The 24,731-nt window shown below is 31.2% G+C and overlaps 1 protein-coding gene across 2 annotated transcripts; it reads left to right on the top strand.

Moving 5' to 3' along the window:
- Positions 1-363: 363 nt before the first annotated feature.
- On the top strand, positions 364-20,466 carry LOC129953272 (slo-interacting protein 1). 2 transcript variants are annotated; one of them, XM_056066280.1, is made up of 8 exons: positions 364-1,044; positions 8,520-8,693; positions 10,417-11,226; positions 16,012-16,299; positions 16,381-17,515; positions 17,607-17,833; positions 18,017-18,649; positions 18,798-20,466. In XM_056066280.1, exons 2-8 carry the CDS (start codon positions 8,664-8,666, stop codon positions 18,879-18,881), a joined length of 3,207 nt encoding a protein of 1,068 aa, XP_055922255.1. In that variant the 5' UTR covers positions 364-1,044; positions 8,520-8,663; the 3' UTR covers positions 18,882-20,466. The 2 variants fall into 2 exon arrangements, with proteins under 2 accessions (XP_055922255.1, XP_055922256.1); XM_056066281.1 differs by lacking the exons at positions 364-1,044; positions 8,520-8,693 and adding an exon at positions 9,087-9,402.
- The last annotated feature ends 4,265 nt before the right edge of the window (positions 20,467-24,731 follow it).

Below are 24,731 nucleotides of genomic sequence, written 5' to 3'. Positions count from 1 at the left end.
AGGGTGCACTGAAAATAAGCTAAACATTTTAAACTACGTCGGAAAGGAAATTTCAACTCATTTTGTAGCTGCATTTAGCCAATGAAAATGCCTTGACTTCGTAGCCGCTAAATTATTGAACGCCCCCAAAGACTTCACATACATTTCATATATTCAAGGCAATGTCAGATGCCAAAAACAATTCAAACAATTCGATTCATCCTAAAATAATTGAAAATTGATGAATTGCTTGAACCAACTGATTTGCGATTTTTTGTGTGACTCAAATATTTTAAAATGATTCAGAAAGAAAATTTAAATCTATAACTAAATCAATGATTTTCCATAGAACAATTAATATCATCAGCTGTTTTCATTTTCGAATTTTCTTATCTCAAACAAACAAATCTCTGATGTCTTTTTTTGCTGAACACGGCCATTGAAGAAAATGTTTTCTCCTGTCTTTCATTTTAAGGATTAGGAGAGCGAAAACACTCAAATATTGAGTGTTTTTGCTATAGGCCTTACCTATCTAAAAACCCAGCCAAATCCGAATCCGAAAGCAAGAAGAAGTCTTTTATGAGATGTTTTATGGAATATGGATAATAATCTTTCGTCTTAATTCATTTTTCTCTTCCAAGAAACGGAGATGAGCGTTTTTGATATTATATCCCGTCCGTTCGTTGAAGAAGAGAAAAACAAACGTCGATTGTCGTGATTAATTTTTGTAAACCAAATTTATCTCAAATAAAAATCGCAGATAAGAAAAACAATAAATCTAAACAAAACTTAGAAAAGTGGTTTTCAACTTTTTTGTGTCCATTTCTTTGTGAACCAGATTAATAAAATAAAGAATAAAGTGTCAATGCCTACTAAACCAAGTGCGTGAGTTCACTGTTTCGTTTGTTCGATGCGAAGATTGTGTGTTTGTATTGATAATGAGGAGATAAGGTATCCCTTATAGCTTCCTCTCTTAGTTCCTCGAAATGTTAAATTATTTAAACAGCAGAAAATTTTCGTTCATATACATTTTCCAGCAAAAAAAAGAAAACAAATACAAAACAGGTAAGCGTGTTTAGTAAGACTAAGGATCTCCTTCTTATGACGATTTAATTAAAGTAAGAAAAGAAAAATTATTAAGAATTCAGTTTTAAGGAGTTTTTAATTTCTTTTTCCATCCAATGGGTGCATTGTGATATTTTCTTTCTGGATTCGTTTTTTTTTTGTTGGCAATTGTAATGGTTCCCTTTCATTCCTTATATTTGATTATTGAAAATAAAAAGAAATATGCAAGCCCAGGGTGTCATTGTACTCAATAATTACTATCAGCTTGGTGTTTTGTTTGCTGATGTTGCATTTATACTTCCTATCCTATGGGTAGGTAGGTAGGTAGATACAGAAATAGCTAGAAGGAATTAAGGAGGGACAAAGGCAATAACCAGAAGAAGATGAGAATTGACAAAGTAATACTCTTTGTTTGGATTGTCCATAGCTAGAAAGAAATCGGGATAATATGATCTCTTGGAAGCTCCAAATTAACTTTCATCATTATGCGTTGTTAAATTGAATAGTTTTATTAATTTAATACAAAAAAATCCATCAAATAATTTCGATTTTTGTAATAAGTTATGTCGACTTCCTCTCAACAAAAAATGCATCCGTTTTGAAAAATGAAAAATCGAATAGAGGTACCTATACTCTTGAAGGAGCCATATTGAAGGGTTTCTTCGTTGAGTTAATAGTTTCAGTAAAATACACAACATGAGACCAGAAATAGTTCAAAGTCACGACTGCAAGTGTTGGCATATCATATCATGCTCGCCGATTATACTTGATGATTTCGATAATCATTTGTTTAAGAAACGTTTTAAAAAACACTAGATTCCATATAGGCATAAGAATGTTGTTCTGCAATCAATTGAAAGGTGTAAATAAAAAAGGAGTGCTTAGAGGAAGGTACTTTGAGACAAAATATTTATCAATTTTGGATTTATGTATTTAAAGATTACACTGCTTGACCAATAACTTTTTAAAGGTTTAAGATGTCCGTAATTCAAATATCGCTTTAAATTTTTCTATCACATCGGGTTTTTAATATATGCAGGCTTATAAAGGCTAAACTCAATCAAAAACGAGGTGTTTAAACCTAATTTAAAACTCAAAACATCTCTTAACAATACATTTTATGATGATTTTGCAAAGTACAAATCTTTTTCTTAAATCAAATTATTTTAGTATCTTACTTAGTTTTTTTTTAATTCTTATTGGTTATGAATTTGTATATAGAGTTCTGAGTAAAAATAGAATTAAATACTTGCATAGTTTCGAAAAATACCTTTTGGAGTTAAAACCAAACTCTAGTTTTAACTATTTGCTGAAGTTTTTAAAATATTCCTTTTTTTACATTATTTTCATATTTTATATTATATTTCGAACACTTTATCTGTTGAAACCCGTTTTTGATGAATGGCTTAGCGTTTCTTTTATAATTTTGTAAAACCGGTGAAATCTAATAACTAATGAAGATTTTATATCATAACAAATAATATAAATATTTCAAGTGTATATTTAAGAAAAGGATTAATGATTTGGGAAACCATCACGGATTTTATGGACAAAATCTACTGCATAAAATTAGGTAGCCTCAAAAAGCGACGAGTGTCATTAAAACATTAGTGTTTGCTATTAGTTAGTCTTTGGTCATCTTAATATTCGATTGTTCATTTGTAGAAGATAGATAACAATTTCTGATAATTTTAAACCAATTAATGAGCTTAAAATTTAACAGTTCGTTTACATGATTGGTCGAAAATCTACTAATCTTGACCGATTTCCAATTATTTGTGGTAACTATCAAATACCTTATGGATGTTGAACATCTAAGATGAAAAACCTGGCTATACCTATTTCCTTCATCTTCAATCTAAGGAGTGATACATTAGCAATGTCCGTATGTCTATATTCTATGTATTCTAGAGCTATTCGATTGTCCGACAAAAAAATGTTAGGATGCATTTCAGCGGCAAAGACAATTCGCCCCATAGGTAGTCAAAAAAAAACATTTTTCGAGGTTGTTTTTTCTTCTTTTAAGTTGATTCTTAGGAAAGTCTTCACACCCAGCTACTCACTAAGTTGTGACCTGTTAGGATATCCATCAATAGGGATATGAGGCCTGTTTAGTTGTAAAATATATATTGTTTTTTCTTTCGAAATATTCGAACATAGGTTTCTCTGCTTCTTGCAGTTTCAAGACAACTTTTGGTGAATGGTAAATTTACTTGTTCTAAGGGTGTAAAAGATACTTGTTGGCTGCCTTAGACTGTGATTGACACTTGACTATAGATAAATATGTCCATGCTTTTGTTGATAAAACCGTGGAAAGAAAGGGCTTAAGCGGCTTCAGAAATCGCAAGTCACTGCTTGAAATACCCTGTAATAGTCTGCAAACTTTTTTGATAAAAATATACCAGATGCTAAGCCATCTTCGGTAATGCTTTTTCTCTATATTAATTTCAAAATAAATTTAAGTCACCGCAATCATGTTCAAGATTTCAAAAAAAAAAACTAATTGTTAATACTAATTCAAGTCCGTACATTATATGAAACTGTAGTTTATTTCCCTTCATTCTCTAAAGCTTTTAAATCTGTATGCGCTTGGCAAAAAATGTTCCCAAAAATAATCTTTCATCATTGCTTTTCATCCTTTACCAAATTCCATGAGATGGAATACCCATTTTCGACCATATTATTGGTCTTCTCGAGCAACTTCTTTCCTGTTAACGAAGAGAAGTCGATTCATTATACTTATCTCTCTTTCTTAGACCGTTAGGGCCAGCATTGTCGACCCTTCAGTGAATTGGGTCTTTGACTGCTTCTCACAGGCATTTTTCGGTTTCTTGGGTGTAGACTAATTTGAGTTTGATTTTGAAACTATCTGATTTACTTTTTTCATTAACTGCTTTGTACGAATCGGCAATAAATTTCTCGAGTTATTTTAGCTAACATTAAAGTGAAATCAATACAAAACTGATAAAGATGAAATGGGTTCACTCAAAATGCCAAAAATACATTAAAATAGCATATGAACAAAAGGGGACAAAGCTACTTCAAGTGACCAAGAGAGGAAAAGTAGAGTAAAGTAAGAACATTATTCGGACACTTTCAATTCAAACATATCGAGTTTAAGGAACATTAGGATCTTGGAATCGCCGCCTACCAAATCTTTTTACTAAGCCTAGAGTTCTATCAGTTTTTTTTAAAATGCAGTTAAAACGGTCACTAAAAGGAAATTTGGATACCTTGCACTGAGAAGTTTAAACAAGCCATTTTTTTTTTAATTCATAAAATATGTATTCAAAATCTTGACAATATTTATATATATACTTTTTTTAAAGCTATGCATCTAAAAGAATTCAAATTATTTTATTTTCTAAATTATGGTAAACCTTAAATTACATTGAAATTTATCAAAGAAAATCAAATTTGGAAGTAAATAAATCCATATAAACGTCTAAGAGTTTATTATTATTTAAATCGCTGTTGTTTTAAATTTTATTAAATGTATAACATTGATCATATGTATTACAAATATTTTAATGAGAGTGAAATGGGTAATGTCGCTGCGTTGGGTCTTCCAGCAGGACTCAAAGCACACATTCAACACGTTCTTCAATAATCATGAGATTACCGTAGTCACCATATTTGAATAGAATCGAAAATCTTTTTAAGGTCATTAACCGAAAATAAAAAGGAAAACGTTAAAAATACAAATGAAATATATAGGAGAATAGAGACAGCTTGGAATTCCATAAAAAATTTACGCTTTACCATTAAAGGATTTTAATTGCACCATTCCCACAGTCGAATTAGATCATCTTGTAATAATTCGCAGTCCGTTAAGGAATTACATAACTGTTCGAAATATTTTCACGTCATCAGAATTATTTTAAGATAGAGGGGAGTTCGTTCATAAACAACAACTGAACAGAACCTTTGCCAAACCCGAGGATTGAGTTTCAAGTTCTGGCCGTAGGATGTTTTATTTTTTTTTAAGTTTTCTGCCAAGGTGACTTGTGCGTCAAAGCCTTTACAGATAAATTACTTCTAAGCGTCCTTGACCTAAAAATGTTAAATTTTCGAAGTAAATTAGAGGACTGGGATGCCAGGTTATGTGTTGTTTTTTTACAGCCCAAAGCATTGGGTCGACTTACTTTGAAATCGTGAATTATGGCTTTGAGCTAATTCGCGTTCTTTTGATTTTTTAGGACTAAAAATAATAGTGTTCCACAATTTTTTTTTGTTGAAAAATCGAAAATTCAAACTATCTCAAAAATAATCCGATCAATTTTTTTAATTTTCGCTAATTTTGTTTCTTAAATTGACTCTTTCAATATAAAACAAATATTTCAGTATTAAATCATAATTTTTTTAAATCTATGTTTTGAAAAATTGTAGTACCCATGGCATGATGTTTAGTGCGTTGGACTGTCTTGCCAGAGGTCTTGGGTACGATCCCTGCCTATGCCATCTAAAGTTTTTTTTACGGGTACTGCCTAGTGCGAGGAATTGACAAATTCTCCAAGAGTAATTCTTATCATGAAAAGTGCTTTCTCAAATTTTCCGTTTGGATTCGGCCTAAAAACTTTAGGTTCCTTCCATTACTGACAACAGTACTCGCACACAGGAAAGGTTGAGAGTTGTAAGTAACTAGGCCCTAGTTCTTGATGGACCGTTGCGCCACTTTGTATTTTTTTTGTATAACAGATGTGCATATATTCTTTGAAAATATATTTAACTTATTGTACTATCGTAGTGCGCCACCCAATTTTATTTATTTTATTTTGAAAATTAGTCTTGCTTATTTAACGAAAATCAAATCTAAAACGTATATTAATAAGTTCTCAATAACTGCATACAGTTTTAAACTAATTTTGAAAAATGTTTTATACACAAAATTATTTAAAAAAAAATTATTAACGGTTTTCAAATATACGTTTTAATTTTTTTTTTTGAAAAATAAATGCCATTTAAAGTTCTTAAAACAAAACTTTTTTTTCCGATAGATATTTAAATTAAAAAATACTGGATATATTAAAATATAAAAAGAGGCTGGGTTCAACCCGCACTAATAACTTCCCATCAAGTCTGTTGATGTGTCTTGCTTAAAACTTTAACAAAATTTATAGCAATATTTTGTGTGGGATAAATAAATTGAATTCTATATCTTTCTTTGTTCTCCTAACACTTGAATCGAAAATCATTCCTTATCAGTTTTTTTTTTGTAGATTTTCGTGTTTCGTTAAAAAAAAGTTGTCATTTAAATGTTTCTAACAAGTTAACTTAAAATTACGAATAATAGAATATCAATTTTTACCAATTTTACGTCCTATTTTTGTTAATTTTAACTTTTATGGAAAAACTGACTGAATGTCGAAAACAATATTTTGTTTCAAGCCAATATCTTAAATTTTCGAGAAGATGTTTGTTAGTCGAAAATCATTTTTTATAAACTTTTAGTAAATTTCAAATTCGATTTTTCAAAAACGTTATTCTTCGTTGCAAAAAATTATATACTAGCTGACCCGACAAACGTTGTTTTGTCATGTAAATAATTTCTAAAGAATATTTTGCTGGAAATAAACAACTTATTGTTAGTGTGTAAGGATGTGGTACATAAGTGAATTAGGTATATAGCACTGTAAGAGACAAAATTAAAATAACAAATCACCAAACGCATTTTTTTAATTTATTAAATTGCATATGCCAATACAATAGGGATTCGCGGTAATAATATATTTTTACCTCGGAATTTGCCATTTAGAATTTTGGCTTCGATAATGTTTTTCATTAATTTTTTAAATACTAATCGCGTGCCGTTGCACAACCGTGGGGGGTTCAAACTACGAAACAAATTTACAGAAGATCCAACCTTCAGTTGCAGATTATACGGTGGCATGCCTGGTAAATCCAATAAGCTCAAAAACTCAGTTGAATAATTTACAACTTCGATAGCATTACAAACTGTATCAATAGATTTGTATGACATCAAGTCTGGTGTTAACAAATGTTGAGAGTTTATTCGTTGACATCCCCATTTTTGCTGCTATTTCTGCCAGCCACTCAAGATTTCTATATTGTCTGTGTATATCGGGAAATATCTGGCCAATAAGAGCATCTTGTGAATCAATAATCGTGCAGAAATCGACCGGTAGTTATATGCATCCAGTTTAATCTGTAGTAACTTTATAACTAACAGTTGTTTTGAGAATATTTCAGCGGATGGATCTCGACATTACGCAACATTTTCTGGAAAGAGTGCCGTCAAATAGTCTGTCGTTGTTTTGTATTGCTTTTATTGTCCTGTCCAACGCCTCAACCGAAAGTTTGTGTGCCATAGTGCATTTAACCCGGATGATAATTTTACACTGTTTCAGCACTGTGGCCATGGATATTTGTTTTTTTTTTTTTTTATTGCACACCGTGCCTGGGTTATTTTAAATTGAATGAGTTGATCTGCCTAAATCCAATAAAGTTGCCACAATCTCAGAAGATGCAACAGCCAATACGATACCATTATTTGATCGTATTTTAGCAAGAATTAGCGAAATAAGCAATGTTTTGCCAATTCTACTAGTGTTTCCGAAAGAAGAATCTACCTTGTCCTGCCGAAACTGCGAGCATGATGTGGTCTTAAATAGTTCCTTGTTCTTCATTCAATTCAGTGTCTATTAAATCAGATGCATATCGATTTGGTGAATGCATACCGAAATGACAGAGTGGTAAGTTGGCAATGATAATGCAAAGATCCTCAATAGCAATCAATACTTCATTGCATATAGCGTTACTGAATACTATCGTAAGATCGTTGCACCGTGTACGATGTTGATCCAATTCAACCATAGCACTTAGGAATATAAGAAATAGATACAAACCTATTCTCAGGCCTACCAAATGCATATGCAAAATTTCATTGAAATTGGTTAAGCCGTTTCGGAGGAGTATGGCAACTAACACTGTGACAGGAAAATTTTATATATTAGATAATGTTTCGTCACATATTTTGACTTAACCAAAATGTTCACTACTTTTTTAAATTACTACAGTAATTACACATGTAATTTTTTTTTAAATGATGCTCGTTTGTTTAAAGCGATGAGTCATAGAAATAAAGTATTTGCAGAATTTGGTTTGATTCAAAAGCAACACACTTATAAAACCGACAGTTTGTACTAAAAATGATTGCTCAAACTTTAAATAAAAAAAACGACGTCTTTTTGTTTGTAACATGCTTTAAGAAAGCACATCGCAAAGAATTTTTCGCTCTGAAGTTTTTCAAACGAGAGATAATTTCGCAAAGATCGGCTATAAAGTAAGGAACCTCATTAAAATAAACGTTTTTCAATCTTATCTTAAAATTTTTAAATGAAATTACTGGCTTGACCGATTTCCGAAAGCTGCATCCAAAATGTTTTCCACTAAAAAACTCCCATTTATTAATTTAACGCCCTTATACCATTTTAATGTTATATTTTTCATTTCAGAATAATGACATGGCATGGAATTCAAATATCAATCCCAAGCAATTGAAAATAAAAAAGAGGGCGTGATGTGATATTACCTTTTACTATAATACAAAAGTGAAAAAAGCCTTGACATCACTTTTATCGAAAGAAAACAAAAATAAAATGGCAGGAATGCATTTCATTATTTTAAAGGTACATTTTGTTAATACTTTTATTTTGGAATAATATTTAATCTATCTATCTATCTTTATTTTGTAAAACTTTTATATGCTAACTCTGTTAAGTTGTTTGATTAGTTACTATCTTTGAGTAGTGATTTATCCTGTTAAATTTAATGATATTGTTGAAATCGTAAATTGTATGAGTATTAAAACAATGGAGTACGTCACTAAAACATATAGTTAATAGGCCTCCATTGAGCTCAAGTATTGCATACATTATATACAGTGTTGGAAAAATAATAGAAACAAGTGTCTTCATCATTTACGATACACAATATTTTTTTTAGTAATTAAGTCTTTTGTCGTTAATCTTTATATGTATATTTTAATTATACCCAATAATGCTCTCAAATGGTAAAATTGTTTTGTGGAATCAAACGGTAAAAAGTTTTGAGGCCAATGGTGATTTTTCCTAGAAAAAATCAAGCTAATTTAACTGTTATTCTAAAGTAATTATCAATTTTTTTGTATGTAAATAGGCGTTTTGAGTTTGCTTATTAGTTTTCAGATGTTTTAAATTCGGTACTTAACAACATTTTTAATAGTCATCTATAATTTTATAAAATATGGGTCGTGGAATTCATTATACTCCACTTGAATGCGGAAACTATACATTCAAGCCCAAAAAAGAAACAAAATCAAGAAAAAGATAAACTTCTTTGCGGTTTGATACACTATTGGTAAGAATTCATAAGAAGAAACCATTTCTTTCTATAAAAGAACTCAAAAATTAATTGAATGAACCAGTGACAGCTAGAACTATAACAAACCGACTAATAGAAGCAAGTCTTTATAGTATAAGTGCCGTATTTGAGCAAGAAAAAAAATTACACAAACGCTTGCCTTTGCAAACAAACAGTTACACCGTTTGATAATGACCGAAGCACCCCCCAAATTGGCAAACAAATACTTACAATAAAACAAAATCAACGTTATCCATCACGATCCCCTGTCCTTAACCTAATTGAGAACCTATGGGGTATCCTAAAGTTGTGGTCGACATAATAACACATAGTCCAAAAAGTCTCCGTACAGTATCTGTCTTTTTTTATTTTGAAATAAAATATTAACTATAACAATATATTTAAAACAAGTATTTTGAAAACCACAATGAAAATTTTTTTAAACTTGGTAAAAATGTGAAGTTGGAAACTAGCTTTTTTTTTTAATGTTACCACTTTGGTTTTTACTTCTATTCCTAGTACTTAAAAAAAAACACACTTCACAAATACCTTTTTATGTGTTAAAAAGAATAAACTCGAAGCCTGTTTCTATTATTTTTTCCATCACTGTATAAACAGTGGCGATCAAAGGCTTTCAATTGTTTGCACGCATTTTAAATATACTTCATTAGTTCTCTTTAAAAAAAATCCACTGTACCACAATGCATTTTTTTATTCGTTTTATATTCCGTTAGATTGTATTATTTTTGATTGGATTTATTTTTATCTCATACTCTAAAATAAGTTATTGGTACATTCAAGATTCATTTTTTAAAGAGTGCAAAATGTTGGCCAATTTTGCTTGTGATTGTATGTTGTTCATATGCTAAAACAAAAATGTAATCATTTTTAAATGAGCTTACATGCAACAACCATAAACAAGACGAAATGTGTAAAAGCTCAAGACCTCAGTTTTTGTTTTTTTTTTTTTCATTGTGAATTAATCAACGCCATTATTCATTTTTCAATCAGGTAAATGGTGTTGATGTAAGTCAAATGCCACATGAAGAAGCCGTACAAATGTTCCTAAAAGCGTCCGAACCGATTTTAGTTGAGGTTCGACGTCGATCCTATAACACTACTACTGATGCTGAAAATTCAAATAATCACAAATATTTGGAAAAATCTAATGAACTATCACAACAATTGCAACAGCAACAAAGCGATCCCAGAAAACACTCATCGCCTACAAAAATGTCAACCAAGACATCAGCAGAACTTCAACAAACCGACTGGCCAATCAGCAAAACAACAGAAAACTCTGAAGACGTTGTTGACTCCTTAAAATTTCAAAGCTTAGTTATTTCGTCCAGCAAAAGTTCTACGGACATTGATAACTGTGCAAACTTAAAACTTAGACAAAGTGGAGAAGCTATTGTCGCTGGTGTGGATAAAGTTGGATGCTTACCAAATGCTGCTGCTAACTCAAGAACATCTTCTAGTGCCTTGGGTGCAGATAACCAAACGCAAAACCGAGGAAGTATGCATGAAAATTCTGCTGCTAAATCAAGACATACATCTGTTTCATCAATAACATCATCACCTGTCCGAAGTACACCACCGTCACCTCTTAAAGAATCTTTAACAAAACCATCAGCAATGCTGCCACTAAGCGAAGAAGATGACAAAAATAGCAAAGTACTCATATCTATTGGAATTCAGACTGACAACTTTACGAGCGATTTCATATTTAACGGATCGTCAATACTTAATTCAGAACAAATCATAGAAAACGATCATAATTTGTTTAGCGAATGTTTAGCTCCTGAGATCGATATTGAGGTGAGTTAACTTTAATAAGATTTACCACAAAAAGGTAAACTTAGGCACAAGACAAAATTACAATTCACAAGAAAACCATTCATAACACAAAGTTAGGTTAAAAGGTTGTCAAGTTACTGTCACGCTTAGATCAATGAATATTCATCGTTATATTTAAAAAAAAAACCTATGCTAAGAGCCTTCCACGGGTGTGAGTGTTGATTTAGGGAGCTGTAGTGCGGAAATATTGTACGATATCAAAGATAGGTTAATGTGCCAATGTGTGTGATATTTATTTTTCTTCTATTGAGTTTTTGGTTATTTACAAAAATCAAAATACAGTTCTGCATAAATAATTGATAAGAAATATAAAATGTAATAAATAAATTAGGTGCTGCAACAGTCCATAAAGAACCAGGGCCTAGTGACTTACAACACTCAACCATTCCTGTGTGCGAGTAATGTTGTCAGACATGGAAGGGACCTACAGTAAATATGCTGAATAATAAATAAATTAGGTGCCGCAACAGTCCATGAAGAACCAGGGCCTAGTGATTTACAACTCTCAACCATTCCTGTGTGCGAGTACTGTTGTCAGGGATGGAAGGGACCTACAATTTTTAGGCCGAATCCGAACGGCAAATTTAAAAAGCACTTTTCATGACAAGAATTACTCTTGGAGAATTTGTCAATTCCTTGCAAGAGGCAGTACATGGATACGTACAGGAGATTCCTTCATTGGCCAACAGTATTTTAGTACGTCCGTCTATCTGACTTCAAATTTAAAAATTAAGGTTTTAAGCCGATTCGGGTTAAGCGTTTTATTCATTTTGTTTAGACAAAAATAACAGTAGGCTTATACAAATTGTTTAGTCAAAAATCGATTATTCAATTTTTTTCAAAAACGAACCGATAGACTTCTATTTCTCAAATTTTGTTTAACATGACTTCGTTCAATAAAAACAAATAATTTTGTATTTATCCTGAAGGGAAGTCCCCATAGAATCGTTATTTTCTTAAAGTTTTCTCAAGAAGTAATGAATCGATTTCAATAATATTTGTCTGCACAAGCTCATGTAATGTCTCAATAATATTTGATAATTTATTTGTTTAAAAAAGAATATACATTTTTTTTCCAAAATTCGATATCTCAAAAACGGGCCATCATTTTTATACGAAAATCAAATTTTAAATGTATATTTAAAAGCTCTAAATAACTGCAAACAATTCTATTGTTAGCAAAGCATCCGAAAGAAATTTTCCTTGAATCATCTTTTTTAATTTAACAAATTAATCATCTATGAAAATTATTTTGTATGTTTAACTATAATTTGTCCCCTTTTAACCACATAAATATCAACAAGTCTCAATTAAAAAAATATCTTTCTATGGTTTTGAAAATTTTTTCTTACTTTTGAAAAAAAAATTGAAAGATATGTATTTATTAAATAAATAAGATCTATTTGTTTATCTAGGTTTTATGGTTTAAACGCACCTAATGAAACCATGATATTACTAGTGACACATGGAGTCACGGCACCTCACAGCCAACGTGTGAGCTTCGATTGGCGATAGATTTGTTTCGATTTGAGGTACAATGTATTTGTGATAAGAGAGGAGTAAAAAGTGACTCGCAAAACATTAATTTTATATCAACGAGTGGTGAAAGACAAATCAAAAACAAAATATATCTTAGATTATCAGTACAGGTGACATGGAAAGAAATCTTCCAGGTATTAATAGGTTTACCAAAAGATAAACTTTTCTAAATGGTAAACTTACCTAGTGTCTTTCGATGAATACTCATACTAATACAAATTCTCGCTCGGTTATGTCTTTAAATCATTCTATTTACACATAATAACTAGGTTCTATTTGTTCAAATTGTTCATTTCCTTTCTTCATATTTTTTTTTCGACTTTTAAATTTGTTTGCATCTTTATCCATTCATCCACCAAAGAAATTCATTTGCCTTTATATATCCTTTAGAATGTTATATCCATGCAGAGAACCCCTTCGTTAGGTTGTTTGCAAGCTATTTCTTTGTCCTCTGATTTGCACTCAGCAAATATTAATAAATAAATATGTGTGAAGAAAAAAAAAGTACAAACACAGAGTCTGACTGTAGGATATACTCGTATCAATTAAAAAAAGAAAAACATTCACCTTTGCACTTCGAGTACAACAATGTTAAAGATAATCACAAAATTCCTGTGCAGAATTACATTTGTATGTACCTATGTGAAAAACGCAAGAACTACTTAGTGCAAAATAAGGACATGCTCTCATTAGATGAGTGTATCATATAGTTTTTTTCTCTGCTTCCTACTGGCTCCTTATTTTAATCAACAGTTAAAAGAACACCTTTCCTATATCATTTAAAGCCGCCAACCCAGTTCAAATTCAAACCAACTGAACCCTGTGTGTGTATTCGCATTCATGTTTCGTGCATTTTAAGCCTAAAGACTGTTTTTCTTGTTGTTATTTTTGAAGGAATTTTGCGTTTATTTTTTTTTGGATCTTAATTTTTCTGATGCTTTTGTTGATCGTTGTTACTCGCGCACTCAAAGTTTATTCAAAAGTATTGGTGTATGGAATAAAAGACATTGTTGGTTTGAAATGTATTCACGACTCATGGCAGTGGCAATAAATTCGGGACTTGATTTCATGAACTAGGTTTGCGTGCGTTAAAGTTAAAGACAAAATAGTATAGGAGATAAAGTTAGTTGTATACCTTAACAATATATTTTCTAGGTAGTGTTAAATCTCATTTTAACAAGTATATGTCGAATTTGAAAAATCACGTAATATTGTTATTTTGACCAAAAATGTTTCACAAAACGAATGAAGTAATGTTAATGAACATGGAAATACTCGCTCGAAATAATCGAAATTGAAGAAAAAGAGTCAACACAAGTGAATAGTAAATGCGAACGATTCATAATTCATTTTTCGAGTATGATAAATCTTGAACAAAAAAACAACTAAAAAATATTCGTTGCGTTAAAAGCAAACTAAATAAATTAGAGTAAAAGTGAGTACATCGGTCATGACCCAAATGTTCACATTCAGTATGATCAAATTTATGCGATTCATGGCCTAAAAAATATGTATTTGGGGGTAATTTTGAAAGCAATGCAATGCTCGAGCCATGTTATTCCGATGGATTGGTGGTTGATTTTTGTAATGTCAATATAATCATTTTATTATCTACGGCATTATATTTAGCAGGATAGTGTTGATTGTATGTGGAATTCCTCCACAGAAATGCAATACAAAAACACACTTGCGGCATATAGGCACTATATGGCAAATTTTGCATTCGTAAAAATTCTCATACTCGATATTTTCATAAAAACATGACATTACGATCTGTCGCGCCCTGTAGGAGTTGTAGACCCAAACCATTTGGTCGATGGACTTGAAGCTTGGATTTTGAGCCTATTCGCGTTAGGCGTTTTTTTATGTTTTTCAAAGACTAAGAATAACAGTAGTCCACTTCAAATTAAAAATTGGAATTTTCTCAAAAAAAAAAACGGTTGAATTTTTGTTTGTATTGCTCTAGAAGGGTTTCTCCATAGAACCGTTATTTCGTTTTTTAAGTTTTTTTTTTATATTAATACTGTTTCAATAAGATTTCATGTCCAAAAAAAACGAATTATTATCCAGTTGTTGGGTTTTATTTGTTAAATAATTACTTAACGTATCCGTAACTAAAACGCCAGAATTTCTATCGTTTTACATTCCACAATGAAAGCTGACAAAGCACGTTATAATTTTCAATCTATTAACAGCTAGAGAAAAAAAAATGTCGCTCTTGACCTTAACAAAAATTATTTTTGTTGTTATAAAGTTTGAAATTTACTCACGTTTTCCATTTTCTAACAGTAATGCCAGAGAGTTCAAAGACTCCCATCCAGGCTTCCTAGTTGCGGTTGAAAAGACACTCCTCTTGCAATTTTTGGCAAGATGCTCATTTTGCTCCATGATCTCAACAAGTCTTTTCCTCTGTAGTTGACTTGTTCCTTTAACCCTTAGTACAAATTTAAAAGGTATCTTGGCTAGGTGAATAATAAAAACAACTATTTTGGATCAGTTTTTCTGTTAAATGTAAAACATCAACAAACCATTGTGTCTCCAAACGATCGAGTATGAATGATCATAGGCCTGAAAATGGAATTGTTGCAAGAAACTTATTTTATTTTCTTGTCCACACTGATAACTTGCCATCAGCGATACACATAAAAACTATTATCATTTCAAAAGTACTTTTAATAGAAAACTCAATGTTTCCTTAGATTGATACAAAATTTTTCAAAATTTTAATTTTTATCGTAACTTTTAATCAATTTTTTTAAACTATTAAATGTAATAATATTGTTGTTGAATTATATCCATAATGCTTTTTGCCTCCCTATATGAGTTGGTGTTAAATTGTTCGAGATTATCTTCTTGTTCATCATCCTATTCTTTATATATGATCAGTCTTCTTCCTGTGTCCTGCTCATTTAACTTTTCCTCTTTACTTATGTCTAACAAAATATACAATGACAAAAAGAAAACCACAGTTAGAGATAGGGATTAAAATAATGCAACAATAGTGACTGATATTTTGCATTTTGAAAGCCATTCGGTTACCTTTTTATTAGGAAGGGAAACAAATTCGGTTCTTATTTTTGATTAAACTTTATAATTGATTCTGAATTTTGAATTGAATTTTGAAAGCCATTCGGTTACCTTTTTATTGGGAAGGGAAACAAATTGGGTTCTCATTTTTGATTAAACTTTGTAATTGATTTTTTTAAGGAAATAACTCTAAGAAAATCTGAAGGCAATGAACGCCTTGGTTTAACGGTGTGCTATAGTTCCGGTGGTGGAAATGGCTCAGGTTCTGATGACACGGACACATGTACAGAAGTGTATATAAGTGACATAGTTGCAGACAGTATTGCAGGCAGAGATGGTCGTTTGCGACAAGGTGATCAAATTCTTCAGGTGAATGGTAAAGATGTTTCAAATAAAGAAGAAACTGAGACATTGATTGCGGAGAACAATAATGCTGTGACACTTTTGGTCAGTCGTTATTTATATGGAGTGAGTATTTTTCAAGGAAAACTTATCTTGAAGTTTCGTCTTTATTTTGTATGTCTCTTTATTTTTGTTGTTATTTCAAAGGATGACGATGAATATCAAGAACAAGGAGATTATTACGAAGAAGATGAGCCCAATATGGATTATGCCAAATGCTTCCTTGAGAATTATATAGTAAGTGAAGATTTACTAAAATCTGCTGTGAAAAACAATCAAGACTCGCCGGACAAAAAGCAGCAGAAAGAACAATTTCAGTTACCTGAGCAGCAACCACCAATACGTTGTATGACAGATGCAGTTGTTCCAAGTTCTTCTGACAATATTCCTGCAACAACAACTTTGGGTTCATCTATATCTAGGGATCCATTAAATCATCAAAATATTCGTGCTCACTTGGAACAAGTAAACCAGGAAATTGCGATATTAGATTCACGTGTTGAAATTATGATGATGTCGCAAAAGAAAAACATCGATCCAAGTGCTGGTGTTGTGACACAGAAACCGCTTCAACATTCACAATCGCAATCACAAATTCAACAAGAACCACAACTTAAAGAAACCATTGCAATGCCAATTATGGACTATGATACTGAACATATTTACGAAACTATACCTGAAGATTCTGAATCTGAGCCGTTTTACTGTTCTCCGTATGAAAGTTCGGAGCATCAAAATCGCATTGAACAATGGTTAGACATGCAAGACGGTTCTGATTTGAATGAAACTCGAATGCGTTCATTGCAAAATCATAAACACCAATCTAATCAGCAGCAACAACATCATGAAAACCTATCAATTTGGACAAAAGTAAAAAATGGGACTTTGCGAAGTACAAATTCCAGTGCTGGTGATGATCATGAAAATAGTTCAAGTGCTTATAATACTGGTGGTTCATGTAATAGCAACACAATGACGCCTTTAACTCTTGAACTAAACACTTCCAACTATCGGGATCGAGAGTTTAATCCTCACTCTCAGTCAACTCTGATTCTATGTTCTACAAAACACAATGTAAGCCCAATAAATGAAACACCATCGACACAAATTCTGCATCGACTACCGTTGATGCATAATTCATCTCAAGAACTCCAATCATCTTCCATTATCAATCAGCAGCGTAACTTGAAAGATAAACTTCCGAGTCCATCACATTCTTCATTAAAACCTGCACAGCCAATACTGCCGAATAAAAAGATATTTCCAACATCACAGAAAAATGGTGAGATTCATTTTTTGAAGGAAATATAGAGTTTTTTAATTATATTTGCCAATAATAATAATTTCAATGATTTTAATATAAATTCTTACAGCTGCTGCTGATATAGCAAAATCTACACAGAATAATATTAATACTCCAATACCGGCAGCGTCCAATACTATGTACACAAATGTTGCAAATCTACATCAAACAATGTTGCTACAACAGCAACTCTTTCGTCAGGCCTTAATTCACCAGCGAGTACCATCTAATTCGGTGCCTTGTCCACAGTTTACGGCACCAAATCTGAGCCAATATCATTTTGTGAGCAGTCAAGAGGCGAGTTTTAATTATTTACTCTATTTTTTATGTTTTTTAGTAACAAAAAGTTCAAACAATTATAATTATTTTACTGAAATCTATAAAACAACGTTGTTTCTATATCACTACAGGAAAATAAACAAGATGCAGAACGAAATTCAATGATTGTTTTAATAGAATTAAGTATTTTTATTTTTTTAGGTCAGTACTGTGAAACTGAATACACATCCAAATGAGGAACACATGGTGTGGAAAGTCAAACGTCGCCAAGATGGCAGCCGCTACATTGTACGTCGTCCTGCTAGGAACAGATTTCTTCGCAATCGAGCACTACGTATAAGCGCTGAACGCAACGACCAAACAACAGAAGATGATACAATATCTGAGATCAAAACTGGTCGCTATTGGACGAAAGAAGAACGCAAAAAACACATCGAAAGAGCCCGTGAAAGAAGACAGCGGCAACAAATAATAATCACGAATAAAAATAATGAGATCTCAATGCAGCCACCCTTATGTTCAGCGGTCAGTAACTTGAATTCCGAAGCTGCACAGAAAAATGTAACTATATGTGGAGGTGATTCCGTAGTAATTCAGCAAAATTCACAGCAGCAACAAAAACTAATACCGTCCGTTCAAAGTCCTGCTGCTACGACAGGCACCAAGATCCATCGCCAAAGTACTCCGTCGTCAACAACAAAGAAATTGGTGAAAAAAAATACTACTAATAGCCCTGTAGATGTTAATAACAGCAATACTCCGCTGGTAACATCGAATACATCTGTTACTGGAACACTTACAACTTCTACAACAACTCCCAACGGTACTAGAATGGTAGGTCTTCTTTCGGTTACAATAGTCTAATAATAATAATTTCAAAAAATGAGAGTAATGATCTTTTGTTGAAGTTGTGGCGGTAACGCAAATAAAAGGTTTCTTTTAAAATTTTCCTCTCCCTCCTTAAATATGCGAACATTTACAGTTTCAAGGCACTAACGTTGGAATTGGAACCGTAGCGGATAACACCAGTTCTTATCAAACGAGAGTCACCCATCCACCTTTGTAGACTTTCGCTGCTGTTCCCCATTTTCATCTTGATCATCTGATTGTAATATTTGTTAGATTTTGGAATCATCTAGCTTTAATTTAATTTTCAAGTTCCACACATTATTAGTTCCATTTCAAGTCAAATTATATGCATAACTTAATTATTAATACATTATAAAATCAGGGTGGACTGAATATTCAAGACAAAAACACCGTTGATTTTTTCGAGATAATGAGTGCCGTCTGAGGGGTGGGTAAGGTTTCTGTTGGATTTGTTTCACTGGGAGCCGGAGCACAATGGAATATTGTAGAATAAGAGCATATCATAAATGATATTTTAAAACCTACATTGATTAAAAACTTGTCAACATAAGTCAACCTTTACTATGCAGAAATTTACTTTATTGAATTACAAGAATCAATTCAAGAGTAATTGTATAAATATAATGTACAAAATTAATAGCGCGCTTTGTTTTTTTTTTTTTTAATTTACAAATGCTTCAAAATATTACCTTCTTTAAATATTTTGAGAACAAAACATGATACAAATATAAATACATCTCAGAATAAAAAAGGAAGTTTAATATAATTGATTTTTTTTCTACAACAAAAGTTTAAACTATTTTATTTGTATAAACATTTTATGCATTTGTTTTTCTTATTTAATAATTGAGTTTTTTTCTACAATTTGTTATCAATTCTTAAAATTTGAAAAATGATTTACAAATACATTCTTAACTCAAAATAAACATTTATATTCCACTGTGCGTAGTCGAAAAATAAGACAACGTGTAAAGTTTCTTACAATTGTATATTAAAAACCATGAAATGCTACTCTTTTCCAAGAAACCAAATCACATCAGTACATTAGAGGAGAAAACTCGAAGCTTCATCAACGAAATTGGCAATAGATATGAGCAACAGTCCCGCCCTAGATTTCAATGTGTTTTTAATTTAATGTATGAGGCTGTGAGTAAAGGATATTTTAAATAGTGATTACACCTATTTTGCATTCGCCTCATATGTTTCATTAATTCAAAAATTCCTATTAAAAGTGTACATTGTTAATAAAAATCCACTATTATAAACTAATCTATTTCCAATCTATTTTCTTTTTAAACATTATTGTATGAGTTGAAATTTATTTACGAATTTTTGTATTCAAATTTGTGGGTACAAATACGCTTTGCTTTTAAACTAAAACGAACAAAAAGTATAATACAATAAAAATATTAAATGTTCATAAAAAAAAAATAAAAGAGAAACAACTATTAGAATTTTGTATTAATTCTAATTGAATTATTGTGATATAGTTAAGGTTTGAATAGTTTTTTTTTTTTTAGCCATTGGAAAAAATTATATGTGTTAGTAATTAATTCTCAAACCCTAACTGTTCTCCAAAAAATGAAATAATAAATATATAAACTATCCATTATTACCAAAAAAATAATAAAAAGTAAGTAATTTAATTAAAACAATTAACAGATCGAATATATTTATTACTACACACATTAAAATAGTGTTTGTTGACTATAAGTACATGTAAATGCATTTATAAAGACAAATTTCATCTTCCTAAATTAAATAAAAATATATAACAAACAAAAAAACGAGAATTTATTTCTTAATATTAATGATAGCTTAAAATCAATATTTCAATGGAATTATTCATTGCAGCACTATCATAGAACACGCATTTTTGTTTGGGACTCGGAAAACTTTTGAGGAGACCTGGAGACTTAAGAATGAGAAGAGTTGGTATCAAACAGTTTCCATTGAAGTTATAGATAGTCTTAGTATAGATTATTATAAAGACCTTTGTCTGCCAGCACATAGTGGAAGCGTTTCCGCGGAGAAAGCCATTTCAAATGCAATGCATCTTGATGCTTTTGAATCGAATATGTGGGAGTATTTGTCCGGCAGAGATAGCCGATAAAGCGTTTTTTGACACAGACAGATATGCGCCTACTGATAGATATAATTTTGTATATTATGGAGGATAGCAGGTATTTAGTGTTTTTGCCTGACTTTAAATTTGTAGGAAGATTCCGTTAGCTGAGATTTATTTCGAAGTGTTCTGTTACATACTTATGAACAAAAAGAAAAACAACAAAATTCCAAATGTTTCCAAAGCTCCAAAAATGGTTAAATGACAAATTATAAGCCATAACTTACATTTAACTAAATGTGAAGTTGATAACATTATCAAATTTCGATACTTTGAGTAATTGTATCTACTGATAAAAAATATAATAATAATAAATATAAATTAGTCCAGTCAATGAACCAAAAAAGTTGCATTCACCTCAAAAAAATCCAACAGTTTTGAAACTTGGCACACTTACTGAGAGATGTCTGGTGATGGATGAAAAAAAAAGTCCCCAAGAATCCGACGTGAGCTCTAGCGGCAGTTAAGAGAAACAAGGAGTTTGTTTCAGTTTTTCACCTTTATTTTGAAAACTATTTATCGTATCAAAAAAATTTGTTCCAGAAAATTAAAGATCATTACATTTTATAAAAAAAAGCTTTCATTATTTTTTTCCTATCTCTTATAGTTTATAAAATAACTCTAGCGGCAGTGAAATGAAACAAACGTTTTTTTGGGTTCATCTTGAAAACTATTTGTTGTATCAAAAAAATAATCTTCTACAATTTTGCTTATTAGTTTTTAATTTGTAAAATAACTCTAGTCATGTAAGGAAAACATGTGATGATTTTTTGAAACACGTTGATGACGATGATAAACCTAAAACCCTAAAAACGTTTCTGGAAACTCTTATAATAAAGAAAACGAACATTGAAAATAGAAAAAGGAAGTACATCGTAATAGGGCATAGCATTATTTCAGTTATGCGTCCCAGATCATGCATGTCTCCAATACTAGACAGCCTTGCCTTATTTATATACAGAAAGCTTGGTTTTAAGAAGTTGGTAAACCTTATATCAAGCTTAGGGTTTTGTTCTTCATGCTATAAAGCTCAGTTGTTGGAGATATATTTCCAAACGCGATCAGATTCCAGCGGTTCATTTAACCAATTCGAGTTTAATAATGCGGACTTTAATGTCAGAACGGTAGATGAACTAAATATAGTACATTCTTTCGAAGGAATAAGATGCATCGCTGCATCTACTTCCATAGGAAAAGAAACCAACACACCAAGGCAAAAGATGAAAAAAACTACCTTGTGCTAAATCAGCTAGATAACTTGGAGTACTTCCTTTGGAAACATTTCAGAAAACAGATGGCGGATTAAAAAATTTAGTTTTTGAGAATGTGAATGTGTGTTCCGAAGAAATGTTACAACCAAAACCATATGACACTCTTTGGTTGGCATCAAAGTTTATTGTTTATGATGTTCCACTGTTCCAGGATGGAAAAATTGTCACTCCTTCGTAAACGGAGAGAAAAAGACCCCAATTTCGATTCTAAAAAGTGCGTTTTTTGACCAAGCTCAAGCATCATAAAATGTTTGCTTTTTTCGTATTATTTTCATTTAAAAAAGTAGTATAACATGTTTATAACACATTTTTTATAAGCAAAAATTAGTCCACAGATAAAAGAAAATGGGATTGGCTTGAATTTAGATATCTTATGACAGAGACAAAAATATCAAACTTAATATAAAGCAATTATAAAGATTAGCATATTTTTTTAAATAAAGAACCAATCGAAGTTTATGTCATTAGCACTAACCATGCAATTATTGGGCGAGGGTAAGTAAAAGGGGAAGTAAAAGTAAGTCTTTCCTTAAATGGTCGATTTCTCAAAATTGGACATAAAACCTCATTGTTAAAATAAATTCTTATACTAAATACCTAAATATATTCAAACAAAAATATTTCTCAAAATGTGTCCTTAATTTACCTACTTTTAAACTCAAAGCTTTGCTCAATTTTTTCAAACAAAAAGCTTAGAAAGTTCATAATACCATTTGAAAAAATTCCCCTTCTCTCGGAAAAACGGCCAACATAAAACTTCCTTTAAACATTTCTTAATGCTCAATTTAAAAAAAATGGTACTTACATATTAACTTTCTCATATTAGTTGAAATTATAATTCCCTAATACAATCGTCCAAACTCAAATCGCTAACAATGCAAAACTTCTAGACGAATTCGTATTTCACTTACTTTTTTATTCCTTAAAACTGATATGTTTTCCTTATTCAGCATAGTCTTTTCCTATTTTCGGAAATCTTACCAGTTTAATTAAATTCTAAAACATTTTCAATGTTGACTTTTATTATTTTGCTTTTCGTTGAATTTTCGAAATACTCATCACATTTTTTTTCTGTCAAAACTGGACCAATTTACTGTCGACAGAAAATCAAAGTCAGTAGTCTGGAGAAAAGTTCTAGATGAGAAAACATGTATGGCTCCAGATTTTAGTTACAATGAGAGTTTTCATTAGTATCACATCCATCATAAAGCAAAAGTTGTTTTTAAACGTAAAACTTTTTGTCAATCAGCATCACATCATAATCAGCTGAGCAACGATCAGCATCGCAAAACATATTTGGCGTTTGTGAATTTACCCTTATATACATAATAACTCCGTCCCACAAGAAATGCAGGGGACCTAGACAATTTAGTTGGGAGTTTTGTTGTTTGTTTCTAAACGCTTTTTAAAGGTTGACAAATTTTGTAGTTATTTTTTGCATACTAATAATTAAATAATTTAAATTTTTTATATTTCAAAAATATTATTGTTCAGACCTATTATGCTATTCACGTGGATCGTATATTCGATTCCCTTTCACACTGCCTTTGTATTCCGCTATCCATCGGGCGAACTACATTATCCCAAACCCATTTGACATTCAAATAAATAGATGTTCATGTAAAAATCTTGGGAATGTTGGATAAATTGTTTTGATTCATACAAAAATTAAGTTTTATCCATCCATCTTAACAGAATAATGTGTGTAATTTTTGGAAATGTGCAGTATTTGACTTTTTATTCCAACTGTAAGCAGAGGAATAAGAGAATCCTCCAAACAGGGAGCTTCGGAGAAATGTTAAAAAGTGTCTTCCTTGCACTAAAAATGTTAATATTCTTTTATTTATAAAACAAATATTCTTTATTTAGCAATAAATTAGTTTTCACTTACATTTTGCTTACAAAAATTAACAAACCAGTCATCAAATGAAAAATCCGCTGCATTTTATATGCGGATCTGAATTGTATAGAATGAATGCTTTCACGTGAATAGAAGATTCAGATTCACTTCGAATAAATAGCAGAATAATGATTAGTGAAATTTCAAGTAAAATTCCCCCCGAGGAATAGCAGAATTGGCCTGATTATTATAATTTATTAAGATATAATTAAAATTATAATGCTAATATACAAAAACGACAAATGTTTTATTTTTTCGGCTGATTAGACATATTCCAGTGCAATCATACTTCAATAAAATTAAAAAGCCAATAAGGAAACTTTAGAGGACTTTGCAAGCTTTTCAGGGTTAACAGCGGCGTCGCTCGGCTTAAGACACTTTTTTTTTTTTTTTGGTTATGGTCACGAAGAACTAAAACTTAACGATTAAAAACGTAACTAAATAAGCAGAAATAAGTTCGTTGCGTATCCATGTTAAAATAAGTTTTAGAAACTTTTGGTTCAGAGTAGTACTTAAACGCTCGTTTAACTATGGAACACATCACTTACTCAACTAAAATAGAACATCACATTACTTCAAAAGATCCATGCTTCGCACTTACTGATAAAAATTGCGTCAATTAATTCGATGATTTTTAGTATACGTTTTATTTAATTGTATTATTTTTTCTCCTCTACTTAGTAGCTGTACAAACATTTAGATTAATCAACATTCTATATATCATTTTAGTTTGTCTTTAATTATAATGTA

The sequence above is a fragment of the Eupeodes corollae genome, chromosome X (genome assembly GCF_945859685.1).
Source record: "Eupeodes corollae chromosome X, idEupCoro1.1, whole genome shotgun sequence".
Taxonomy (NCBI): domain Eukaryota; kingdom Metazoa; phylum Arthropoda; class Insecta; order Diptera; family Syrphidae; genus Eupeodes; species Eupeodes corollae.
Note: the sequence above shows the minus strand (reverse complement) of the source record. Positions and strands in the feature narration are given on the sequence as shown.